At 38.6% G+C, this 22,348-nt stretch overlaps 1 protein-coding gene across 6 annotated transcripts in view; it reads right to left on the bottom strand.

The window, feature by feature from the left end:
• The window catches only part of LOC118160802 (solute carrier organic anion transporter family member 1C1-like), a 29,055-nt gene extending 8,893 nt beyond the window's left edge, over positions 1-20,162 (bottom strand). For 2 of the 6 annotated variants that reach the window (XM_035315786.1, XM_035315789.1), the window contains exons 1-10: positions 17,063-17,157; positions 12,651-12,796; positions 10,188-10,329; positions 9,323-9,455; positions 8,556-8,677; positions 7,422-7,568; positions 6,284-6,382; positions 5,287-5,532; positions 4,300-4,464; positions 735-930 (exon numbers count right to left, since the gene is read on the bottom strand). In XM_035315786.1, coding sequence (XP_035171677.1) covers positions 735-930; positions 4,300-4,464; positions 5,287-5,532; positions 6,284-6,382; positions 7,422-7,568; positions 8,556-8,677; positions 9,323-9,455; positions 10,188-10,329; positions 12,651-12,796; positions 17,063-17,153 — 1,487 coding nt within the window. In that variant the 5' untranslated portion in view covers positions 17,154-17,157. Of the gene's footprint in view, positions 1-734; positions 931-4,299; positions 4,465-5,286; positions 5,533-6,283; positions 6,383-7,421; positions 7,569-8,555; positions 8,678-9,322; positions 9,456-10,187; positions 10,330-10,529; positions 10,636-12,650; positions 12,797-17,062; positions 17,158-20,133 lie in introns of those variants that run through there. The other 4 variants (XM_035315787.1, XM_035315788.1, XM_035315791.1 and 1 more) reach the window with 4 other exon arrangements.
• Between the last annotated feature and the right edge of the window lie 2,186 nt (positions 20,163-22,348).

Genomic DNA, 22,348 nt, shown 5'->3' with positions numbered 1-22,348 from the left:
AAAAAAAAAAAAAAAAAAAAAAAAAAAAAAAAAAAAAAAGCTTACTCCATTACTCCAAAAAAAAGATTACTCCATAACTCCAGAGCCAAAGAGGGGAGTGAGTTACTCTTACATCACTGCAAAAGTTGATGGGGAAACAATCAGAATGGTATTTATCCCAACTGAGGAGCTGTTACCTTGCATGACAATTTTATCTGCACCTTTAGCCAGCTGCTGCTGAGCTCAGCAGCCAAGCAGCTCCCTGGGGCTGTAATAGAAAGGCTAGCCAGCCTCAGGTATACCTCATAGATAATGTCACAGTTAATTCATGGTTAATCCATGAATACTTAAGTTTGGAGTTTGGAGGCTATTCAACACCATGGGTTGTTCAGGAGCATTCAGAAGCAAGAAACAATTAATTGAATCTCACTACCCTGCTGAGTTCCTGACGTTTCAAGGAATCTCTAGCTTGAAAGGATGGGTCCCATGGCAATAATAATTAAAAAGTAATCAGAAAAATAATCTGCACTTGTGGTATAAAACTCTCTGAGGTGAAGGCAGCAATCACAAATGGATTCTAACACAATGCCCAGTGGAATAGATGGAATGGTTTCCACCGCTTTGAATCACATTTCTGGGAAGCATATTTAGGTCAGTCATTCTTTTTTCAACAATATATACTTTGTGGAATACAATGACCAAGGAGTTTGCTTCTCAGTAGCACTTTATACTGAAGTTTGCTCTTCCCAGCATACCCATGGTAGGACACGGTCAGTCCGGCCACATCTGAGTTCTTACAGCCCATCGCAAATAAAGAGAGGAGCAGCAGGTAACCAAAGAAAGATGATCCCAGAGAGAGTTTTGCAGCCCCTAAAACACCGATTCTGAATTTCTTCATGATAAGTCCCCCAGAGAATATGCCAAAGGCTACAGCAGGAATGTTGATAAGACCTGAAATCAAACAGAGAAAATCTGTATTAGTGAATATGCCATCTCAATGGACTATCTTCCTCAGCCACAAAAACAGCAGCAGTGATAACATGAAAATATTACACATCTTCAAGCTGGGCAATTATATTTTATTTCTGTCCAGATTTAGATTGTTCCTGTGAACATGCTGGGACTGCTTTTAACTTGTTCCTAGGGAAATGCTGCTTTGCCAATTCTTAGAGAGAGAGGTTATTATTGGTCCTATCTTATATAAGGCCTAGGCAATGATCTTCTGCTTTCTTAAGCTAGGTGATTTTCCGCATTGCTAGTTTGTCAGTGGAGGTATCATGTAGTGCTAATTCAAATATTCTTAGTGTTGTTTCTCATGAGAGGTGCTGTGGGCTCAGAGAAGTTGTCTGGGGGCATCGTGCCGCTGAGGGCAGCCAGGACAGCCATAGTGCCTTGAGGCACAGATCCTCACTGGGGCCCCATCTGAGTCCTTCACCATGAAGCAACATCAGGAGCAGCAAGGGCCATGCTCTGGGGCTGTCCCACTCTGAGAAGATCAGCTTCTCTTCCCTCCTCCACTGGCAGGAGGAGCCCAAACTACTCATTCGTAGTGGGAATTCAGTTCTACCTAGTGTTAGAACGTCTGGAGAAAGACCTACTTTTTCTACTTTTACTGAGCCATGAAACCAATGGTCTTCTAGGGAGATCTCCCAAGAAGGAGAGAGCCAGCAATATGCAATATGCCGTCTTCTCCATGCACAGGACATTTAAGGAATTTCTCCTTTTTTTTTTTTTTTTTTTTTTTTTTTTTTTTTTTTATGTTCCCTTGGGTGAGTGTTGCCACAGTAAAAATATGCATATATTCTGGGCAGTCTTCTTGTAACAGGTTTCAAAGAAACAAGCAAAAAGGTGGTGAAGGGAACACACAAAATTGGGTCACCATTAATCCTTCCTGGTACACTTCTGCTCAAAGTAGTGTCCATATTGATAGACATGGACAAGAACAAAAAAAATTCTGTTCAAGTACATGCTACAAAGATGTAAATAGATAACACCGTAAAAGATACCACACAGCTAGATCTAGCACATTAAATTCCACTTGCACAGGGCTATGTATGCCTTTTGCAGCTTTTAATTCATGCTGACACCTAGTGGTGCTGAGTTGAGTAAGCATACAAAACAAAAGCAAGTACAAAAGGATACATGCATTCAAATAGCAAATGAAGTTTATGATTATTTTTTTTTTTCCCCAGGGGACTGAAGGTTTTGAAACATGATTTCAAATGACTTGATGTAATATACAAGATCCTGACATAGGAGTCTAATATCCCTGCTGGGAATTGCACAGGGATCCCTTGAATTTCTGTCTCAAGCCAATGTTTTATCCATCTGCACAACTGCAAAAAAACAGTGCTTAGAAGAAATGATGTATGCTTGATGTTAGGAAAAGCCTTTTTCCACCTAGCAAAACCATAAGTCAGTACCCTGGCAAGCATGAGAGCCTTGTTCTGTTACTGCTAAGTTTCAATACAACAGAATTTTTCAATGGGCAAGATTTCAAGAACGGCAGTTTTCATCTGCACACATGAGGAAATTGTACTTCAGGGGATTTTAGAAGCAGCATTCAAAGTGCAGCATATGTAAATGAAGAGTCACTAGATAACTGCATTTGGGTGCCCCATCCAAACACTTTGATGCTGCAGCTTTTCCTGTCCTCTTTTGCTTGTAAGAGGAGACTGTGACTGAATGTGGGAGCTGTGTACACCAGAGAGTACACACAACCTGCTTGCCCATTCATATGCACCCCTTTTTATCCATACATATGTTTTGTAGCCTTACAGATCACTCTACTGCTTGTCACTGGCATCATGGAAAACAATACTGTGTATATTTTAAAGAAAGCCATACAAACACAGCAGGTACACTTTTACTTTCTAGTATGTTCCTTCATTTGTGACTATCAAAAAATGCCCTCTTCGCACCTCTAGCAGGTTTTTGTTTTGTTACAGTGCTTCTAATTGCTCTGACAATTCTGATATCCATCAAATAGATGGCGATAAAAATTGCAAATACAAAAAGAAAGAAAAAAAGAAGAAGAAGAAGGGGAAGGGAAATAGGTACTGGTAGTACTAGCAAGCTCTCAGTTTTCTTAGCAAGAGCAGATTGAAAAAGAAATGAAAGGGAGGAAGGGAAAAACCCTTGTTGCAGGGATGTTCACTAAACCAGGACCCTTCCCTAGCCAAGCCATCACACATTCCCTATGGGATATAGTCCCTATGCTTGTGAAATCAGATGGATCTTAATCCTCACTCAGTTTGCACGTACCTGAAAGCTTAGCTCCAGAAATTCTGTAAATACAATGAGAAGTACTGTACTGAATGTAGGGATTATTTTCAGGACTTTTTCTGGCCGTTGCCTATGCTTGAAGATTTCTCCTTGCTTTTAGGGGTGCTATGCCAGGAAATTCCAGCCTCTATCTTTAAGGAATTAACATAGCACAATGGATCACTACAGCTTTTCTGCACATATATACCTCCGTTGCCTCGCAACTAATGCTGCTCTGAAACACAACAGTTCCCTCTGTTTTGGATAGATGTAAACCTCTTTGCTGTCTAATGCTGTTGAATCACTGGACCTCAGAAACTGAATCCAAGCCTGTAGGTTCAACAGCTGGGCAGTGAAGTTCACCATCCTGAAGGCATCCTCAACAAAGGGCCACCTCAATGCCCAAAGCTGTCTCTACAGCATCTCTCGCTCTTTTGCCATGTGGGGGTTTTGGGAGACCAACTTACAATAGAAAAAGGCTCTTAGATAAAGTCAGCACAGTAATACCTGTTTTTCTTTTACCAGCATTGCACTGAGATAACGTTAATCTTTTAAAGCATGTTATGTGTGATCACTAATATGACTTCCTTTTATTTAACACCAGCCTCTTCAGAAAGTAAGAAATCACTGTCAATATCACAGCTACCTTATGGTCAGTCCTTTAGCACGCACTGAGTTATCTTCATTTCGTTGAAATAAATGGGGAACCAGCAAGGGAACAGATCTGTCTGATGGCAAATTTATGTCAAGTATTTTAAAATTAATTTTCTTTTCAATTATTCTCTTGCAATGTACAGACATTTCAAATTTCCAGTTGAATGGGAAGTAAATTATCAAATTGTGAAATCTTTTACAGTAAAACTTGCATAGATAAACTCAGCTAACTAGTGCTAAAGCAGAAATGAAATAACTTACCTTCTGTGAGCTACTACTTAAAAACCAGATAAAGAAGGAGAAGAATATACATAGCTTCTAAAGCACTTTTCCCTGTGTGTTTGTATACACCACTCCTAAAATGTCCATTTTTAGGGTACCAAGTAGCAGATATAGCATTACCTATAACAAAATTCGTTTTTGAAGACGTTTGCCCATACTGTTGCTCAATATATTTTGGCTTATATGTCACCATGCCAATTAAAGAATTGAAGTGAAGGATACTTGCACACAAATACAGAATGTAAACTGGATTCCCAAAGAGGTTCTTCAGTGATGGCAAGAAGTCTGCAAGACAAAACAGCAGAAATGACAACCAGGCCAGAGAGAGAATAACTGCTGTGAATAATATTTTGTATCTTTCCAGAGGAGGACTGCAGGATATTTCAGAGGGAATAAGTGAAGTCCCGTGATGATTTAAAGAGATGCATTTCTAGATGGGTCAATGGTGGAGCAAAATACTAAGAATCAGTTTTCTAGGACATCCATCTTGTTATAGGTACTTTCTTTTGCTCAGAAAACAGACAGATTTGTTTCATTGTTCCCTCAACAGCCACAGCATCCTTCAGCCTAATTTGGGAGTGGAGGGCACTATGCACAGTTGACAGTAAGCACAGATATATTGAGTTGTGGATTCAAGTATTGGAAAATACTTTTGGCAAAGTAGGGCCAAGGAAATTCAGTTGTGCAAAACAGCTTGTGTTAAAATAGCAATAGTCTCCTAAAATAGTATCTGCTTTGTGCCCGTCCTTATTCTGATCAGCTATTGTATGTATTCCATGAATTGATAACCATAAAGAAAAAGCAGGTTTAGCAGAAATTGAGATTGTTACTTTATGATGCCCCACATCTGCAACAGCTAAGATCCATTAATATTTTTTGCTGAGTTTCATGAGATTTGATGCATCAATAGCATAATTTAAAAACTTCCAGGTGAAGAAATTTGTTGTGCAAGAGCAGGTCTAGAGAACAATTAAGAAACCCTTTTTGTGCATACTAATTAGGTGGAGAATTACACCCAAGGGAAAAAATAATTTTGAGGCCACTAAATAGTATAAAAATTAGTGAGAGAAAGACCCAACAGTGAGGACAGAAGCTCTAGTGACTTGCCTTTTGCCATCTCACCAATCTTCTCTTGTTGCTGATAATATTTGTGTTGCTCCATGTTATCTTCAGTGATGAACTTTGACTGCTCAGAAGAGGTACTGGAGTCTTTTCTGCCCTCTGGTTTTGGGAGGTGCTTGGGCAGGAACCAGAAAGGGATGCCAGCCACAACACTGATCACACCTGCTATTAAGTAGCCCAGCCACCAGGCTCCCACCCACTGCACATCCTTGTGAGTTATTGTTATGCTGTCTGGAGAAAGTCAAAAGAAAAGGAAAAAAAAAGGGGGGGGGAGAAAAATAAATGCTTGTAGGGAATGTTTGCTAATAACAGGGAAGGTGATTTTGCAGGGAGTTTCTCCAGAGGAGTCTGTTCGCCTGCTTCTAGATTTAGCTGTGCAATGTGTCTATGGGTGGGTGATTCCTGTGACACATTGGTGGCCTGTTCCTGATGCCATGGAGTCCCAGACCATGCTGCTCACACACACCAGAGAGGCTGCAATGACCAGGCCATGGAGTGGTCTGGGTGACCACACTCCTGCTCCCACCTGGGCTGTTCTGCATCAGAGTCACCAGAAGGAAGTTGTGTGAGGAGGAAGGCAATCATGAGTTCTGGTACTCACTGTGAGAGACCTGTTTTCTCAGCAATGGTGGTCTATTACAAAATGAATGCAGACAGCTCTTGGAGGATCCTGAGCCACAGTCCTGCCTTCTCCTAGTGCCTGCTGTCTCTCCAGAGCCTCCTCACCAGGGCATCTCCTGGGGGTCACCAGCTGTGGATCTTCTAGGATGAAGGCGAGTCAAACCTCATACTTCTTCCACGCCTGTCCTTGTTGCTAGACTTTTCTGTGTGAGGCACTGCATTGCTCTCATTGATTTTACTTATAAAGTACCCACTTTTCCCTTATCCCTAGAAACTAAATAGATATTTGCCTAAAATACATGCCTAAAATAGGTATATTGGAGCCTGACTGAATTTTTTAAATCTGAGTTTTCTGACTTACCAAGATCTACAAAGCCAATATCAACATAAAGTTTGGCACACAGGGATCCAAGAAGAAAGCCAAATATTGGACCTATGATTGCAAGCGTCTGTACGCAGCCTGTAATAGAAACCAGGGGACTGTTATTTTTCTGAGTGAAAACAAACATTTGGTATTGCTGAACATAAAAACAAAGTACAATGTGGTAGGTAACAAGTGGGACAGTCTTAAAATACTGAGCCAAAGTTTGCTCTCATGTTACTCTTGTTAGAACTTTTACATGAAAAAATAATAATAAAAAAAAACTCTTTGTTTTTTGTTATCATCCGATTAAAGAATGGAGGTCAGACCAAGGGAAAAATCAAGGAACTTAATGGCCTAAACTCAATAATAATACCAATCTATAACCACTATAAACACTTTAGCTGGCTAGATTAAGTTGTGGTGGACCCAGAACAGGCTGAAAAATCACTTTGGTTTGGTACCCAATATTAACACATTTCAATATAGCCCCAGCCTAAATTTCCACGCATTCTAAATTTTCAAATTTGATTTGGAAATGTGGTAAGAATGAATCTTTTACACAGAAATTCTGAATTTTACCCAGACTGTAATCTTTCTGAAACAAGGTGCTGATGGAGAAGGACTTTCTGGTGATATTTCAGGTGAAAGTACAGAGCTCATCACACAATGAACACAACAAAGAAACACTGACACCAACTTCTTCAAGCCTCTGTCACTATTGGTTGTAATCCTACCTCATTCTGGAAGGAAAGTTTTGAGTGCTTATTTAAAATGCTTAAAAGAGTGCATGTTTTTTTATCACTTTCCAGAGAACTGAATGTGCACAGAGGCACAGCAGTCCACATCCAGAAGAATTAGGAAGATTAGGGTAACAGCAGGAACCTAAGGTCAAATTCTTTCCTCAAATTAAGATAATGGAACTGTGCTGGTATGATTAAAAGGGAACTTGGTCCCTTGAGCGTACATGATTGTTAAATAAAATTTAATATTGGAAATAATGCAAGCAAAGCAATCAGGGCAAGTTAATTCAACAACAATCACTCCATTAGCCAAAATGACTCTGATTCCTCTAGGGAAAAATCCATTAAGAAAAAACAAAACAAAACAAAACAAAAAATTGTTTTATCTACTCTACCAATGTATAAGGCAGCATCCTCTTCAATGGCATAATCATCAATGTATGTAATTCCCAAAGGCTGGATAGGAGTTTCGCCTATTCCACGTAGAAGGTTTCCCAGTAAAACATAGATCCACATAGAAGAGCCTGCTTCTTTTTCACATCCTGGATACATCACAAGAGAGACAGCAATTATGTGATTTTCCACAGCATTTTGACACTGAATGCACAGGACTTCTTAAATGCTTCTAGTGTAGGAAAAGCAGTGATTACTAAGAAAAATGTTTTGGAGCTGGAAGTTGTGGTGGCAGTTTTAAGCCCATCAGATTGAGGTGGACACACACTTAATATGAACTGCTTCAAGCAAATTGTAAAAGATATTAAAAATCATCCAGTTTAAAAATTTCTTACTACATTCCATTTTAGAAACCTTTTGCACTTGCTTCTAACCAAAACTGTGATTTTCTAATGGAAAAAGTTAGGAAACATTAATGATAGCAAGTGCCACAAGCCACATCCAGATCCAGCAATCAAAACACATACACATATTTTGTGGTCCAGAGAGGGTCTGATTTGCTTATCCATAGCTTAGTCTATAAATTCAGCCTGTATGGATGTCATGCCCAGACATCCGGGAGGAAGGCTATGTCTCAGCTCCAATAAGTTGCTGCCCTTCAGCTCAGGTGGGCACCCAAGAGGAGTTAGCTCAATGAGCCCAGAGGGGTGGGCAGGCAGAGAAGGAAATGAGAACCTGGGTCTGCAGTCTGGGAGATGCAAGTGGCTATTTCTAGTGGGATGAGGACCCAAAGGCACATCTTATGACACAGGGAAGACCAGAAGTTTCCCACGCCACCATGGGAGATCATCTGGTGTTTCTACAAGTCATGAAGCTGCAGAAAGTTGTTGGAGGAAGCAGCAAGGCTGAAGGAAAGGTGTCAGCCTGAAAATACATCTTAGCAGTATGCAGTGGCAGTTATTAATTTATTTTCAATAAGTTTGTCTTATCAGGTAGATCTGGATTTTCCCTGGAAAGATCCTTCTGTTTCCCATTTATTATTTCTTGCATTCTAATAAACTATTGCTTTAGAGTTTGAGATCCTTTTAATATGTTTTATTATGCTTATCTCAATACACAAAAGAGATTGCTCTCACCTGCATTTATTTTGGCTTGAGATTTTTCCAAGGCTGAGAGTGGAGTTTGGCTTTTATCCTGCAGGCATGGAGAGATGCTAATAGTTGAATTCATGGTAGAAGGAAATCTTTCATACTGGTATCTGTTTATAAACAGAAGTTATTTTTTACTCTCCCAACTTACAAGAAAAAAGAAACAAACAAATCTATTGCTACCATGGAAGAGTGCACTTGAATACAGCACTTAAATGCAGGTTTCATCTGCATCCAGTGTTGCCAGTGTTCCATGTGGTTTACAGGGAATAAATGGCACTTGGTTCATACTGTGGTAGTACATGAAAATTGTCCATTTGGTTCTCTCTCTGTCAAAGTGATGCGTTTCAGTTTAACAGGCAACTTGCTCTGTTATGATATGTGAATCTGTACTAAGAAATTATCAGACAGTGGAGGCATCCTGTGGCTTGTGTTTAACGCTCCAATTGTCTTCCTGATTTTAGTCATCACTTCACGAAAGCTTCCACAATTCTTAAGCCATGTCAAAACATGGCCAATCAATTGAGATTATAGACTAATAAAATGATACATTGAATATAACCGAGAAAAACATATGTTGAATTATTAGCTCTGTTGTAATAAAGTTTGTCTTTGTAATGCATATTGAATTGAGTAACCACATCTGCATATGCCTATTTCTATGGGCCTTCTCATGATTAATGCCTAAATATCGCAGTGAACTAACATGCATTGTGCATAGCCCAGCTGGAAAATACTGATCACTTTGCACTTACCGTCCCATGAAGAACTGGGGCATTGCAATTAGGAATGTTCCTGCTGACATAATTAAGCAGCCTGCTCCAATTATTCTTGGCCTGTGAAGTTTCGCTCCGAAGTAGCTTACAAGAACTATGGTTAGGAGGTTCCCTTTGAAAGTACAAAATGAAAACTAAGTTTTACAGCTTTTTGATAAGACATCCCCCAGCAAAAGTATTCCTAGTGTGGAGTGTATACAGCCATTTCAGAGGGAAAGGGCTGACTGCATGGGTTTGGTGCTTCAGCCTCTTTCCAGGCATCCTTACAGGAGCCTAATACCTTCTATGATAAGAAAAATCATAAACTTTTGGAAAAGCAACTGGAAAGACAAGAGGGATTATGTCAGACGATAGAGTGCAGCAAACCTTTATACACAAGCTAAGATTTCATTCCCATGAATATCACAGTCCATTGAACAGCCAAGAGATAAATCCAGTAATCTGAAACAGCAAGAGATGATGTCACCCTGGAAACCTTGGTACAAGACCGTACAATGAACATAGATTACAGTTAGAGTTTTGTACTTCTACAAAAAGAGAGAGAAAGCTAGAATCTTTGAAAGCAATTTAATTCTCATTCAAGAGTTAAAATTTATATTAATATTAATTAACCAGCAGCTAAGCTTATCAAATCACAAAATATTTAGGACTATGTTGGATTGCTTATTGCAACCCTATCCTATCCAATGTAATCATATTGACAGTCATATAATTCCTAGGTGAAACTTGTTCGGTTTTAGTAGTCCTAGGAGATTCATACAATTATTTTTCATGACAAATTTCATCACTGTTTTTTTTTTCTTTCTTTTTCCTGAAAATAAAAATGGATTTATACAGCACATACCAATTTCAAAACTGCCATCAATAACGCCAACCAAAGAGGAAGGGATATCAAATCTTCTTTCTATTTGTGTGATAGTACTTTTTAGATAACTTCCTGACAGTGCTTTAGCAAAATAAACAAAAGATAATGCACCAAGAAATATCTGTAAAAGAAAGTGACAGTGATTAATATCAGGCAGTACAGAATGCTTTACTTTATTAATTATTTCTAAACAATTCTACATTCCCACTTCTTTTTGCTGATAAACATGTCAATATTTCTCCCACTTTATGAAATATGCTTGTTTGCCTATTTATCTAGTTCCTATGAGTTATAACAATATTTACAGAACTTGATACCAACCACTGCTGATTTCAGGTAGATGCCAAGGTTACTGGTGAAGGACTGATAAATATAGTGCCCTCCTGATCTCTCATAGCAATAATGATAAAGGTAATTATTAAGTGGGGCTTGGCAGAGAGAGGAGTTGGTTTGGGGGCATTTTTAAACATAGTCATAGGCATTTGTTTCCTACTGCAAACAAGCAGACTGAATTAATTGCAAACAAAATTAACTGGAAGATGTACTCCAGAAGGGCACTACATTCATTTAAATAGCTAATGGCTCATAGTCTCTGTGACAGAACTAAATTTAGCCTGATGTAACTCCCCACCCTGAAGTGCATGTAGGGTGAATGCAGAGTCCACAGCTCCAGCTGTTCCTCTCCAACAGTGCTAATGCCTAACGTAAACACAGCTTTACTAAGTTTACTAGCTCTAGGGATACTCACACACCATGCAATTGATCTCGGAAACCACATTGCCTTCTGCCTTCAGATGCAGGCTGGGTTGACTGAATATATAAGGCTTTTCTTTGCCAAAAGTGTTAAAAGCCCTAAACTCAAAATTAAAACACAAAGTAATGTTTGGTATATGGAGAGGCCTAGACCCTTGCCCTACTCTTTAGGCCTGCTCTCTGAGCAATCATTCTTCCAGCAAGCTGAAGCCCTGGAACAACTTTCCCTCCTCCAGTGCAACACGTCTTACAACATCACAATTGACGAGGCATATTGGTAGTGATACTGACATCGATGCTGAATGCCAAGGTTCAAAATTATTTTTGTGCCATATTCAACATACTTTTCTTTATAAAGAGCTGGTTATTTCCCTTTCAGGAGCACTTGTGAGTAAATAGAATCTCATTCTTATTTTCCATGGTTGTAGTTCTCAAAAAGCTCTCTACTAAAAGGATTGCCATAATATTTTACATTTTCTGTGTGTTTATGCTGTTGGATTTTAAATAACAATGTGAAAATAAGTACAGTTTTCCACATGAAAATCATACAGGTTGAAGTAGAACTACAAACTTCTCCATCTCCCATGTTTTTCCATTTTTTTTCACTGTTTTTCCACTGGGTTTGGAGCTGTCCCAGGAGGGAGGTGGAGACCCCATGCAGTGGTGGTTGCTCCTGATTTAGAGCTGGGACAGAAAGCTGCATAGGATTTCACTTTCTTCAGTCATCTTTGAACAACAGAAAGTAAAATATTTCACCACATCTTTTTGATTTATAAAGGCAATTTTAACACATATTAAGGCTGCTGATTGGTAAAACACACAAACAAACATAAACAACAACAGCAATAACAAAACACCTGTTGACTCTGCATATTGTTTTTGGATTCTAAAGGTTAATCATATTAGTTTGGTTCCCAGAAGTCAAAAATTTCCTGCACAGAAAAAAATCTGAGCTGAAATATTATTGGTTTTCTATTTTTGCATCTAATAAACTGATTCCTGACTGGCTAATCTGTGACTGAAGTTTTATTCAATGAGGGAATTGGATTATTATTGCAGCAAATGGAGGAACAATGATAAAATTACTATTGTGCTACACATTTGATTAATACAACTCATCCTCTATTTCAAAGCAGGATCCCAATTCTGGGCCTTTGCAGGAACAGGCAAATTCAAGGAGGATACTCAATAATTTATATATATATATATATCTACACATATACATCAGTTGTTAGACTCTATTAAGCTTACAAGATCTTAACTGCTTTGCATGATGTATAGACTTCAGCTCAAATATTGTTGAACTTTGTGACTTTATTGGGAGCTGGAGCAGAATTTACAAATTATTTTTTTTACAGTTTAATGTAGCAGGAAAATACGATGGTACAATAAAGACAATACAACTGACCTTTCAGGATGAGCATTGAAGATCTCATAACACCCAAGCCTCAACCAACATGTTATATTTAAATATTGCCAAAACTTAGGCAAATACAAATATGAAGTAGATTATTATTATTATTATTATTTTTGTGTGTGGCTTTGAAGTAACTTCAATAGCTTTGTACTGACTCACCAATACATAATCACAACTTAAAAAGGATTATTTCAAAAATAAAATAAAATAAAATAAAATAAAAATGAGGTTTCCCAAGTCCCTACTAAAATATTCAAAAATTCTTACTCTACCTTTATACCTCCACAGCATGATTGTTTCTCCTTGGAAGCAGAAGATTCAGATTTGAATGAAGATCGGTCAACAGGCAGGATTGTGTTGTTTGAGAAATATCGAGTATTTTCTTTTGATGAAATCTCCATAATGATATACCCTGCCCCTAAACTAGAAAACATGAAGAACATTTTAAAAGGACATCCTATTAGCTCAGCCTCATAAGTTTGTCATGTGACAGCAACACCCTGCTGTACTGTTTTCCCAACAACAGCAATTATCAAACTTCACAAGAGAATCTGACCAGTGCACTGGATGTTTAATTATGGACATTTGCAATCCACTTGCCTATAATAATGAAGATTAAATCATACTCAGTAAACAGTTTTCATCTTCATTTTCGAGCTTTCATCAATGTGATTTCATTGAGCATTTGGCCAAGCATCATCAGCAGAATAAATAAGGCATTTTAAATAACATTTCTGGAATAACATTTCTGTAAATTCACATTTCTAGATGGGACAATTATTGTAGAAATTTCTTAGAGTTGATCTCTAAATTTCCTATATATGTGGGATATTAAGTAATTAGATCAAAGGAAATCTAGCCCTGTTAATGAGAGACTTGAATTGTTTTAGATTGAAACATTAGCTCTAATTGTCTGATCATAGCTAATGAGTTACACAAGAATAAAAAGGTTTAGTTCTTTTTGCCACTTCAGACAGGGCCTTAGGTCTCAGTGATTTTGTCAATTGTTACAGGAAAAATGTGAATTTGCTTCTCTGCAGGTAAATACAAAGAAGTAAAGAAAATCTAAATACTGCATGTTGAGACCCAAAGATAGCAGTAATTCTTAAATCTCTGCTTACATAGTACATTACTTTGGTTTTAGTTTCAATCTCTCTAAATCAGATCTGAAAATATTTATGAATTCAGCTTCTGTGCTCACTTTTGAGTAGCACTATGTTTTATACAACTGCTGGCTGAAAATAGGAATAGAAGTTCCTATTGTTCTTTTATGTTTCTTTTAAAAAGTTCTTTTATGTTTCTTTTAAAACGTTCTTTTATGTTTATCTAAAGCACAGATCTTACACAAATAAGATACAGATATGGTTTTAAGAATATATATATATACATTATATACACTTGTATTTGTGAATTTTAAGGTGTGTACAACAGGTACTTGTACTTTCAGAAATGTGAAAACAACAAAAGTGTATCTAGACTTTATTAGTATATAGGCAAGGCAAGAAGACTGAGATAAATCAGGTACCAAAATTTCCAGTGAGAATTCTCTATGACATCAGATGAAACAGAAGGTAGTGACTGCATGTAAGAGAAATAACTGCATTTGACACTGCCACATCAGGGACTGTAATGCATTTCCTTGTCAGCACTAATGAGTATACAAATATTTTTTAAAACAACAATAACAAAAGAAGAGTGGTTTGTACTTGCTGCAGAAAACACATAAACTGTTCCTACTCTGCTGGTGATGTTGTGAACTTGGGAAAAGTCACTTTGCATGCCCTTCTCACAGACTTGTACAATGGAAAATGACAGGATATACCTCATGGAACTCACATGAGGATAAATTCATTCAAACTTGTGAGTATGGACAAGACACACACATAAGGTATGCTGCCAGGTAAGCACATGAAATAATAGCTTCTAGCTATTGCTATTACAGCATATTAATATTACAGCAATTAGGAATGGAAAAAAAAAAAAGACTGAGAAAGGAAAACATCTGAAATGTGGTTGGAGTTAATTGTCTTTATCACTGAGCAAAGCAATAGCCAGTTTTGGATGGTCCAGCAAAATAGCATGGGCCTGCAGTCTCTTCCACTGCACCCCATATACAAAAACAGAAATGCCATGGAGTTGTGGAGATGGAATATGACACAATGGAGCTTGACCACGTCATACAAGTTAATATGCGATGCTTGACTGCATCAGGCCACACTGAGCTGATACAATTCATGAAAGGACAGAGAATCAACAGTGGTGCTCAAACAAGACTTATGCTCAAGAGTATAAACAGATTATAAGAATTATTACCATTTATTCTGGCACTCTGGGTGTCAAATAGAAATGTCCTAGGAAGGACTGATAGCCACACAAGTTTTGCAGGTTTTACTTGTAACTATGGCACAGCTTTACAGAGGACAGTAGTTTTCTGACCTGGAGCAACCTCCGACCTTGTATCTTAGAGCATCATTTCAGATGCTCTGATAATATCTCTGAGGGAAGCTCTTAACACAAGATGGAGAGCAAAGGGTCCAGGAGTACCACAGATCACTGCAATATTAGCCCTAATATTTCCTATTTCATGCAACAAGCATAAATATGAGTGTTTCACTGACCAAAAACTTGTCTAGTGCTGCTCAAACACTTTTTTGGTTCCATTGATATTATAACAACAACCTTAGCTTTTTGCCCTACCATCTTGGACACTATTTTTCTAATGTGCCAAGAAACCTGAAGACAGATAATCCATGTCAGCTCTTCTATCCCAGATGTGTCAGGAATGCTTGGAAAGAATAATTCCAAAGAGTGGCACAACATTTCCTTGTGGTCAGGTTTCTGGACCAGTTAAGCTGAGTTAAGCTGAGTTCAGCCTGCACCACTCTCCTTGTTTAAGAAAGTTCCATTTCGTTGATAATACAAGAGAAATGCAGTTACCTCATCACCACTGAAACATTCTGGGCCAAATTCAACCCCCTCAAGTTTACAGGGCTAAGTTAAAGCTTCCTGTATCTAACGAACTTAATGTAGCTCTCCCTGTGTATATCTATGCATGTCTGTGCACACTCAGTTGAGATGAATATAATCATACATTCTTTACCTGATCTATTAATGATTGCAGAAGTGTTTATATATAGATGTACATGCACATACACAAACATTTCTTAAAGCTATATCTATTGGAAGACAAACTCCTAACTGAAAGGATATTATTATATGGATTAAGTGCATTCTGTTTACTCACTAATAGTTTATAAATATGACCTGAGCAACAATTACCTTGGCACATTATTTAAATTTAGATTTGCTAGTTATTTTTAGTAAGTATGTTTACCATGTAATATTTACAATGATAAAAATATATTCATTGGTTTTATGAGTCCTTATTGCTAAGCCTGCACACAATCTTCCAAAACGTAGGTTTTCTGGCAGTAAAAGTATTCTGCTCTTTCATAATCAAGTAACCATATGGTAAGAACAAAACAAGTTTACCAAAGCATAAACAGTTACATGTGTACATACAGACAATGTATTTTCTCTTCCTTCAACCAGACACCCTCTAAGAAATATCTCCTAATTTTCTAAGCATCTTCTGAAGTTTTATCTGAAGTCTTCAAGGATCTCTGAAGATACTTAGTAAACAGATCTTCCATGGATTAGTCCTTCTAAATCCATTTTGTAACTTTTACCAGAGACTAAGAAAACATTGTAGGGCTATTTCCTGTCTTAGGAAATGCTTCCCTTATTTAAGGCTGCTCTTCTCCATAATAGTCAAGGAAGAGTAGGTACGTAAGTGAAAACAGTGCCTAATTCTTCGAATGCATTCTGTACTATCAGCCCCCAAATTAGCAGAGGTTCTCTTGGACACAACTAAAGTAGACACTATCAAAACCAGAAATGTTTTATTCTCTTTGAGGATAAAGGTGGGAAGAAGATGGTGTTTTACCCCACTTATGAAGAATCTAATTAAACCAAGTGAGTTCCACCTTAAAATTGCCTTTTTTGGGGGGGGAGTACTGAAATAAATAAAATGGGCAGAATTGTATCACCAGTCATTCTAATAGGAAAGAAGGGCACTGGAGCAGGTGCCCTGAAGTGAAGGGAACCTAACAAACTTTGTTACGCTCTCTACAACTGTATTCACCCCAGCTGGTGACACTGTCTGAAGGACCACTATGTGGTCGCAGCATCTCCCTGCTCAACACCAGGGCTCACAGCTGGGGCACCAATCCTTCCTTGCACTTCTGGCTCCATCCAGCCAGGATGCAGGAGCCCCCTCCCATGAGATCGCTTCCCATCCCATTGAGAGCAGGCCCACTAGCTCACCTGTGAGACGGCTCAGGCAGCAGAGGCTTGTACCCTTCTGAGGGCTGGCATGTAGGGCCGTGCTGGATGGTCAGGTCCAAAGAAGAGACCTTCAAACATGCATGCGGTGGGCTGAGGCACCACCCGGCAGCTCCCAGAGTGCATTTCCACTAATTCAAACTCCAGGCAATTAAAAAAGTCCTTCCCCCTACTGGAAATACGTCCACTTTGCTATAAGCCTCCTTAGACATACCTTTGTTATGTGGCAGCCCACAGGCACAGGAGCTGCACTTGCTAGACTAGGTGGCCACAGGAGACAAGTACAGAGACATCCTCTCAAAAAGGCAACTCAACAAGGAGAAGAAAAACCAAATCTTACCTGACAGCAGCAGTCTCCACAGATGGTACCTACCCTTTTTTCTAGGTAAGCTCCCTCTACGGATTATACCTACCCATACATTCATGCACATGCTCAGGTCCCAACTTAGAAATAGGAAAAGCTGGAGGGAAAGACCACCTCTGATAAACTACCCAAAGTACAGTACCACTTATACTGGAGGTAGAGAAAGGAATAAACATAGGGGTGGGTGCACTGCTGTCTCCTGTTTTGCCTGAGAACTTGGTATTCGTCTGCCCCCATCCTCCTTCCCTACCTCCTCACTTTTTTCTTCCCTCCTCCCCTCCTATTAACTCCAGCACATTGGGCATATGGCAAACAGCAATGCTGGGTGCCCTAGCTGGAAATCCTGGAGAGCACGTAAGTCCTCCGTGGGGTATTTTTCTTTGGAACCTGCTACAAGTTTAATGGAACACGTGACAAAGATTTGTTGAGAGTAAAAAAATAATCCTCATCTTCTTAATTGCTCATTCCCAGGAAAAGAAAGATTTCAGGGCAGAATGGGCCAGAAATAAAAGGAAAAAAAAAGGGGTGGTGGTGGAGGGGGGGGGAGGGGGGGGGGCTCTGGGTGGAAGAAGATATGATGTGAGGTGAAAAGGTTATTTACAGAACTTTCCGATCCAGGCACTGGTTCTTCCCAGTATGCCTAGTACTCCCAAAAAGCCCTTGGGCAAAGTCCTTGCCAACATGAAGTAAAACCAGCATGAAGAGATCCATTAAAAGAGAGGACAGAATTGTACTAGATAATCATTCAAACTCTTTGCCAAAATTAAAGGAAAATTTTGCAAACTTCATTCCAGCCCTGTGTTTCTCCTGTCATATGGTTATGGCTGTTGAAATGGCAATATGAAATGTTCATGTAATGGTGAGGGATGTGGTTCTCAGCACAGTCACTTGAACTGAGAAAGGTTATAAATCCTGCATGTTCTGCTAACTTGTGAGATTTCATTACACAAAGAGAGAAGGTATTAACTACAAATTCTTCTTCCATCCCCCTCCTTGCTCTCTTCTACCCTCTGCAGTTGGGTATGTTGCCATGGCAGCTAAAACCCCATTGACACTCAAAATGGTGAGGTGCCAAACACAGCACCTTGGAGCAGATTTCTGTTTTCCAAGATTTAATACAAATTATTATCCATTCCTTCATTATATCTCCATTTTGGGTTCTTAATCCAGCTGGAATTTTATTACACTGCACGTAATTCACATTTTGTTCTTTAATATGTCTTCTATCCTTACATGGCTGGTTTGGAAACTTAGAAATCTCTTTTCCCCTTGTCTAAGAGATATAAGTGTGCCTAATAGCCCACAGGAATTAGTGATTAGGAGAATTAAGAGTTCTTTCAGCCTCTTTCTGTGAGCAGCTTCTAGCCTGTTTCCTTCAATTAGGAAAACCGAGTTTACACAATACAGGATCTGTACTAGTTTTGCCTAATCTATAATCTTTGTTGCTGACCTTGTCTCCTCCAATGACTTCTGACATACTCTAGTTTTTCTGCCACTGGTAGCATTCACCACAAGGGTTCTCAACCCTTAGAGAAAAAAGAAAAAAAAAAGGGGGGGGGGGGGGGGTATGCAGTTTAAGATGAAGTAATGCTTTAAAGAATGAGGCCTATCAGGTTTAGTGCAATATTCTCATCATTTCTAGATTTTTGTATCACTGTAAATCCTCAGCATCGGCTTTCTATCACAGTTGGTCTTTTACTGGAATTTCTTCTCTTACTTCTTTATAGGTGTAGATAATATCTTAACTGGAACTTTACCAGAACTACCAATTCTGATGCAGCACATGACACCTCTTATGGCAATCTTCACCCTGATTTCTCTTTTCACTGGCTACCACAGTAAAGCACTGCCGCAGCACAAAGTCACAAAACTCCCTGAAATCTCACTAGACAATTAATCAAAGAAAGATTTTGCTTTCCCATAGTCCCAAAAGAAATTGCTTATTTATATATACTTATTCTATAATTGAAACAAAGCCTTGAAAGCAGATATAGGACAAAGGATCAGACTAAATGCTGTTCCTCAAGGTCTGTTTCCATTTTCTTTGCATTCCTACCTTGTGTTTATTATAGGAAATTAGAAGCCAGACCACCCTCATTTCTAAAGTACAGGGTTAAATGAATTACATTTACAAAGCCTAGTCTAGCCACAGTGAATAGCTGGGACAAGAGTAACCTTAATTCATAGACATGTCAATAAACGGATCACACAGCAGGTTTGTGGGTCAGTCCTTAAACCACCATCTCTAAGGTGAAGCTCCACAGAATTGGCTGCTGCTTCTTCAAGCACATTTCATGAAAATTGCTACACTTATAAGGTCCCAAAAATAAAAAACAACAACAACAACACAACACCAGTGTTCAGATACATGAACTTTTTTCTTTTGTAAAAGATGTTTTGTTAAAACATATTCTAACAGACATTTAAGAGCTTGCCAGCAAATATAAACATTACACTGAAACCTGAATACACACATAAACACTGCAAAGAAGCTTTTGGTTTTATCTGATAAAAGGAAAATATTAACTTTTTTTTTTTTTTTTAAAAAAAAAAAAAAAGGAGAGAGAGAGAGAGAGAGAAACCCAGAAAATGTATAACCAGGGTTTTGATAAACCATGTTGCCATTTTGTCTTAAAATTTGAGCTTGTGTAATTTCTATAGTCTGACAGCGAGCACATTCCCAAGCTTTAGTGTTGCATTAGAAAGTAGAGCTATGTACAGACTTTCAGCAGAATGAGTTCTCAGCTACTTAGCTTGACACTTTGCCAAATGATCTTTTATTATTTGATTTATGCTACTCTGTGAATGCTCCAAATCTGAGCTGCCCTCCCGTGCCTGGAATGACTCATGTGGAAGGAGAGACAGTTGTGGCAGCAACTGCTTGTGGCCCAGAGTCCTCCTACAGTGGTGAGCTGCTAAACCCTCAGAGAGCACAGTGCAGGAGTGAAAATGCAGAAGACAAAAACAAGCCTTTTTTTTTTATTTTATTTTTTTATTTTATTTTTTTCTTTTTTTTTTTCTTTTAAGTAATAGCAAGTAAAAACTACATTTGGAGGAGAGGAACTGAAATCATTCATGATTGCTGAAGACCATACAGGAAGTTTGTGCAGAGCTCAGGAAAAAAAAACAAAAACAAAAACAAAAACAAAAACAAAAACAAAAAAAAAAAAAAAAAAAAAAAAAAACAGATCCAGATCTCCTGAAAGATGCAGATCTCCTGAATCCTTGTCCAATGAGCAGAAAGCTCCAGGCATCCCACCACCCTTGAGTCTGGAAATGCAGCTGCCAGAATAAAAGCAATTTAGAAAGCACGATGAGTTGGAAGTAACTATTTCTTTTAAAGAAATGTCTCTGAGTACATAAATTTCAGTATAATTTCACTTTAAAAATTTATGAAAAAAACATTTTTGCTTTCTGTGATTCTCAAGGAATTTCATAGTTTGGAGTCAGTGACAAGCAAATGCAGCAAAGATGTTTACAATTAGCTGATAAAGCAATCCTTGTCAGACAAATAAATGCATAGGAAAACCACTGTCAGAACAAACCTCACATATCCATTCCATATAAGAGAACCAGAGATATACACTGGCTGTTAGAAGCACTCGGGGAAATAGCAGTTGGGGTTCAGTTTAGCACTTGCTGCAGCCCCACAATGGAACAATACCACCTTTACCGTATACATTCTCAATGCTAGGGTAACATATAGGAGCATACTCAATGGCTGTAGATTATCTTGAAAAGAGTTGCACAAGGTAACCAAGTAAAAGATCAGGTAAAAGTGGTAGAAGGTTGCCCTTCAATGATGAGGTCCTTCAAATTACAGATCCAGACAGGTTTTGACTAGAGTTTTAAGGAGAAGGGAAGTAATATGTGTAACTATATAAAATCACACTTTGTAAAGATCCCAGTGGACCCTGAGGAAATGCAGTTCTGAGGGGATGCAATGGGGAAATATAGAGATCCATCAACATGATACAACTCTTCAGGGCAGAAAGTTACTCCAGGGGGTAACTAGCTTTGGCAGAATTTTAGTTTAGAAGAACAGAATAAGAGAATCTGGAATTTGGCCAACTACTAGGGATTAACACCATTAATTTTAATAAAATCCCACAGCACTTTCAGTGCAGATAAGTTCCTTGAACTAGGTTTAAACCATAAGATTTAGATTAAAATTTGGAAAGAGAAGGTATAAAGATCCTAACAGAACAGTTTATTATACTGCAGGTGTGAAATCTGTTGAATATGATGCGTTTGGCAAGCATGTTAATAAACAATTGCCAGGTGCAAAAGCTGGTGAAAAGTATTTTACTGGCAACAGCAACAGTCACTGTAAATGAAATCATCATGCAGATCAAATGGGACACTTCTGCTGTGTGTTTCCTGGCTGCAGATAAGCAGATGTTGCAGCAACTTTTTATCCGTATCAAGCTTCCAAATCATTATAACTGCATCTATCCTGTGTTACTTAGTGATCACAACTAGCAGTCCAGACTGAGCATGGCACAAGTCGTCAAAGCCTTAGGTAAGATTTTAAACTCCCATGGCTAATGTGAATTAAGTAATTAAGACAATTTTTGTATGTGAAGCTTTGATTGTGAAGCTGTTCAACAAAGTAGCTGGCTTTGACAGTTTTCTCCTTAGGTTGCTAGTTTTTGGGGAGTAGTTAAAATACACCTTCGGGTGGTGTGAGACGCCTATTCCAGATCTATTCACCACATCAGTCAGGGCAGCGCCAAGATATCAGGCAGTTGACCATCATAGCATCAAGCACCAATGATATCAAGGGAGCCCATGGTGGCACAAGGAATAATGTATTTTTCCACAGGATTTTAGTGAGAGAATTGAAGGGTGAAAAGAAAAGGAAAAAAAAAAAGGGGGGGGGGGGCCGAGAAAAAAGGCAATGTTAAGCGGAGTGCCAAGAATTCTCTGAGCTTTCTATTTTTAGTGAAACACTTTAAGTGGGTTTTAGGCAGTGGATTTGCTTGAGCAATTGGAAGCAATTTGGACACCTGGAAAATGCAGCATTTAATTTAGCTGCTACTGACTGTGCGTCATGGTCTCCTTTATGTTTTACCAGAACTGCAGGAAAGGCATGCTCATGTGTGGTCTCATTAGCAGACTGACTGCTTCTACTCTGTGTTTTGTTGCTCATCCCTTCCCATGGGAACCTCTCACTGTTTGAAGAACTCCAGAGAGAGTTCTGTGATTTCTAAAGATAAGTGCATTCTTACCTTGGTAGCCTCATCTTTGTGATGAGGACTA

This window comes from Oxyura jamaicensis, chromosome 1 (genome assembly GCF_011077185.1).
Source record: "Oxyura jamaicensis isolate SHBP4307 breed ruddy duck chromosome 1, BPBGC_Ojam_1.0, whole genome shotgun sequence".
NCBI lineage: Eukaryota > Metazoa > Chordata > Aves > Anseriformes > Anatidae > Oxyura > Oxyura jamaicensis.
Note: the sequence above shows the minus strand (reverse complement) of the source record. Positions and strands in the feature narration are given on the sequence as shown.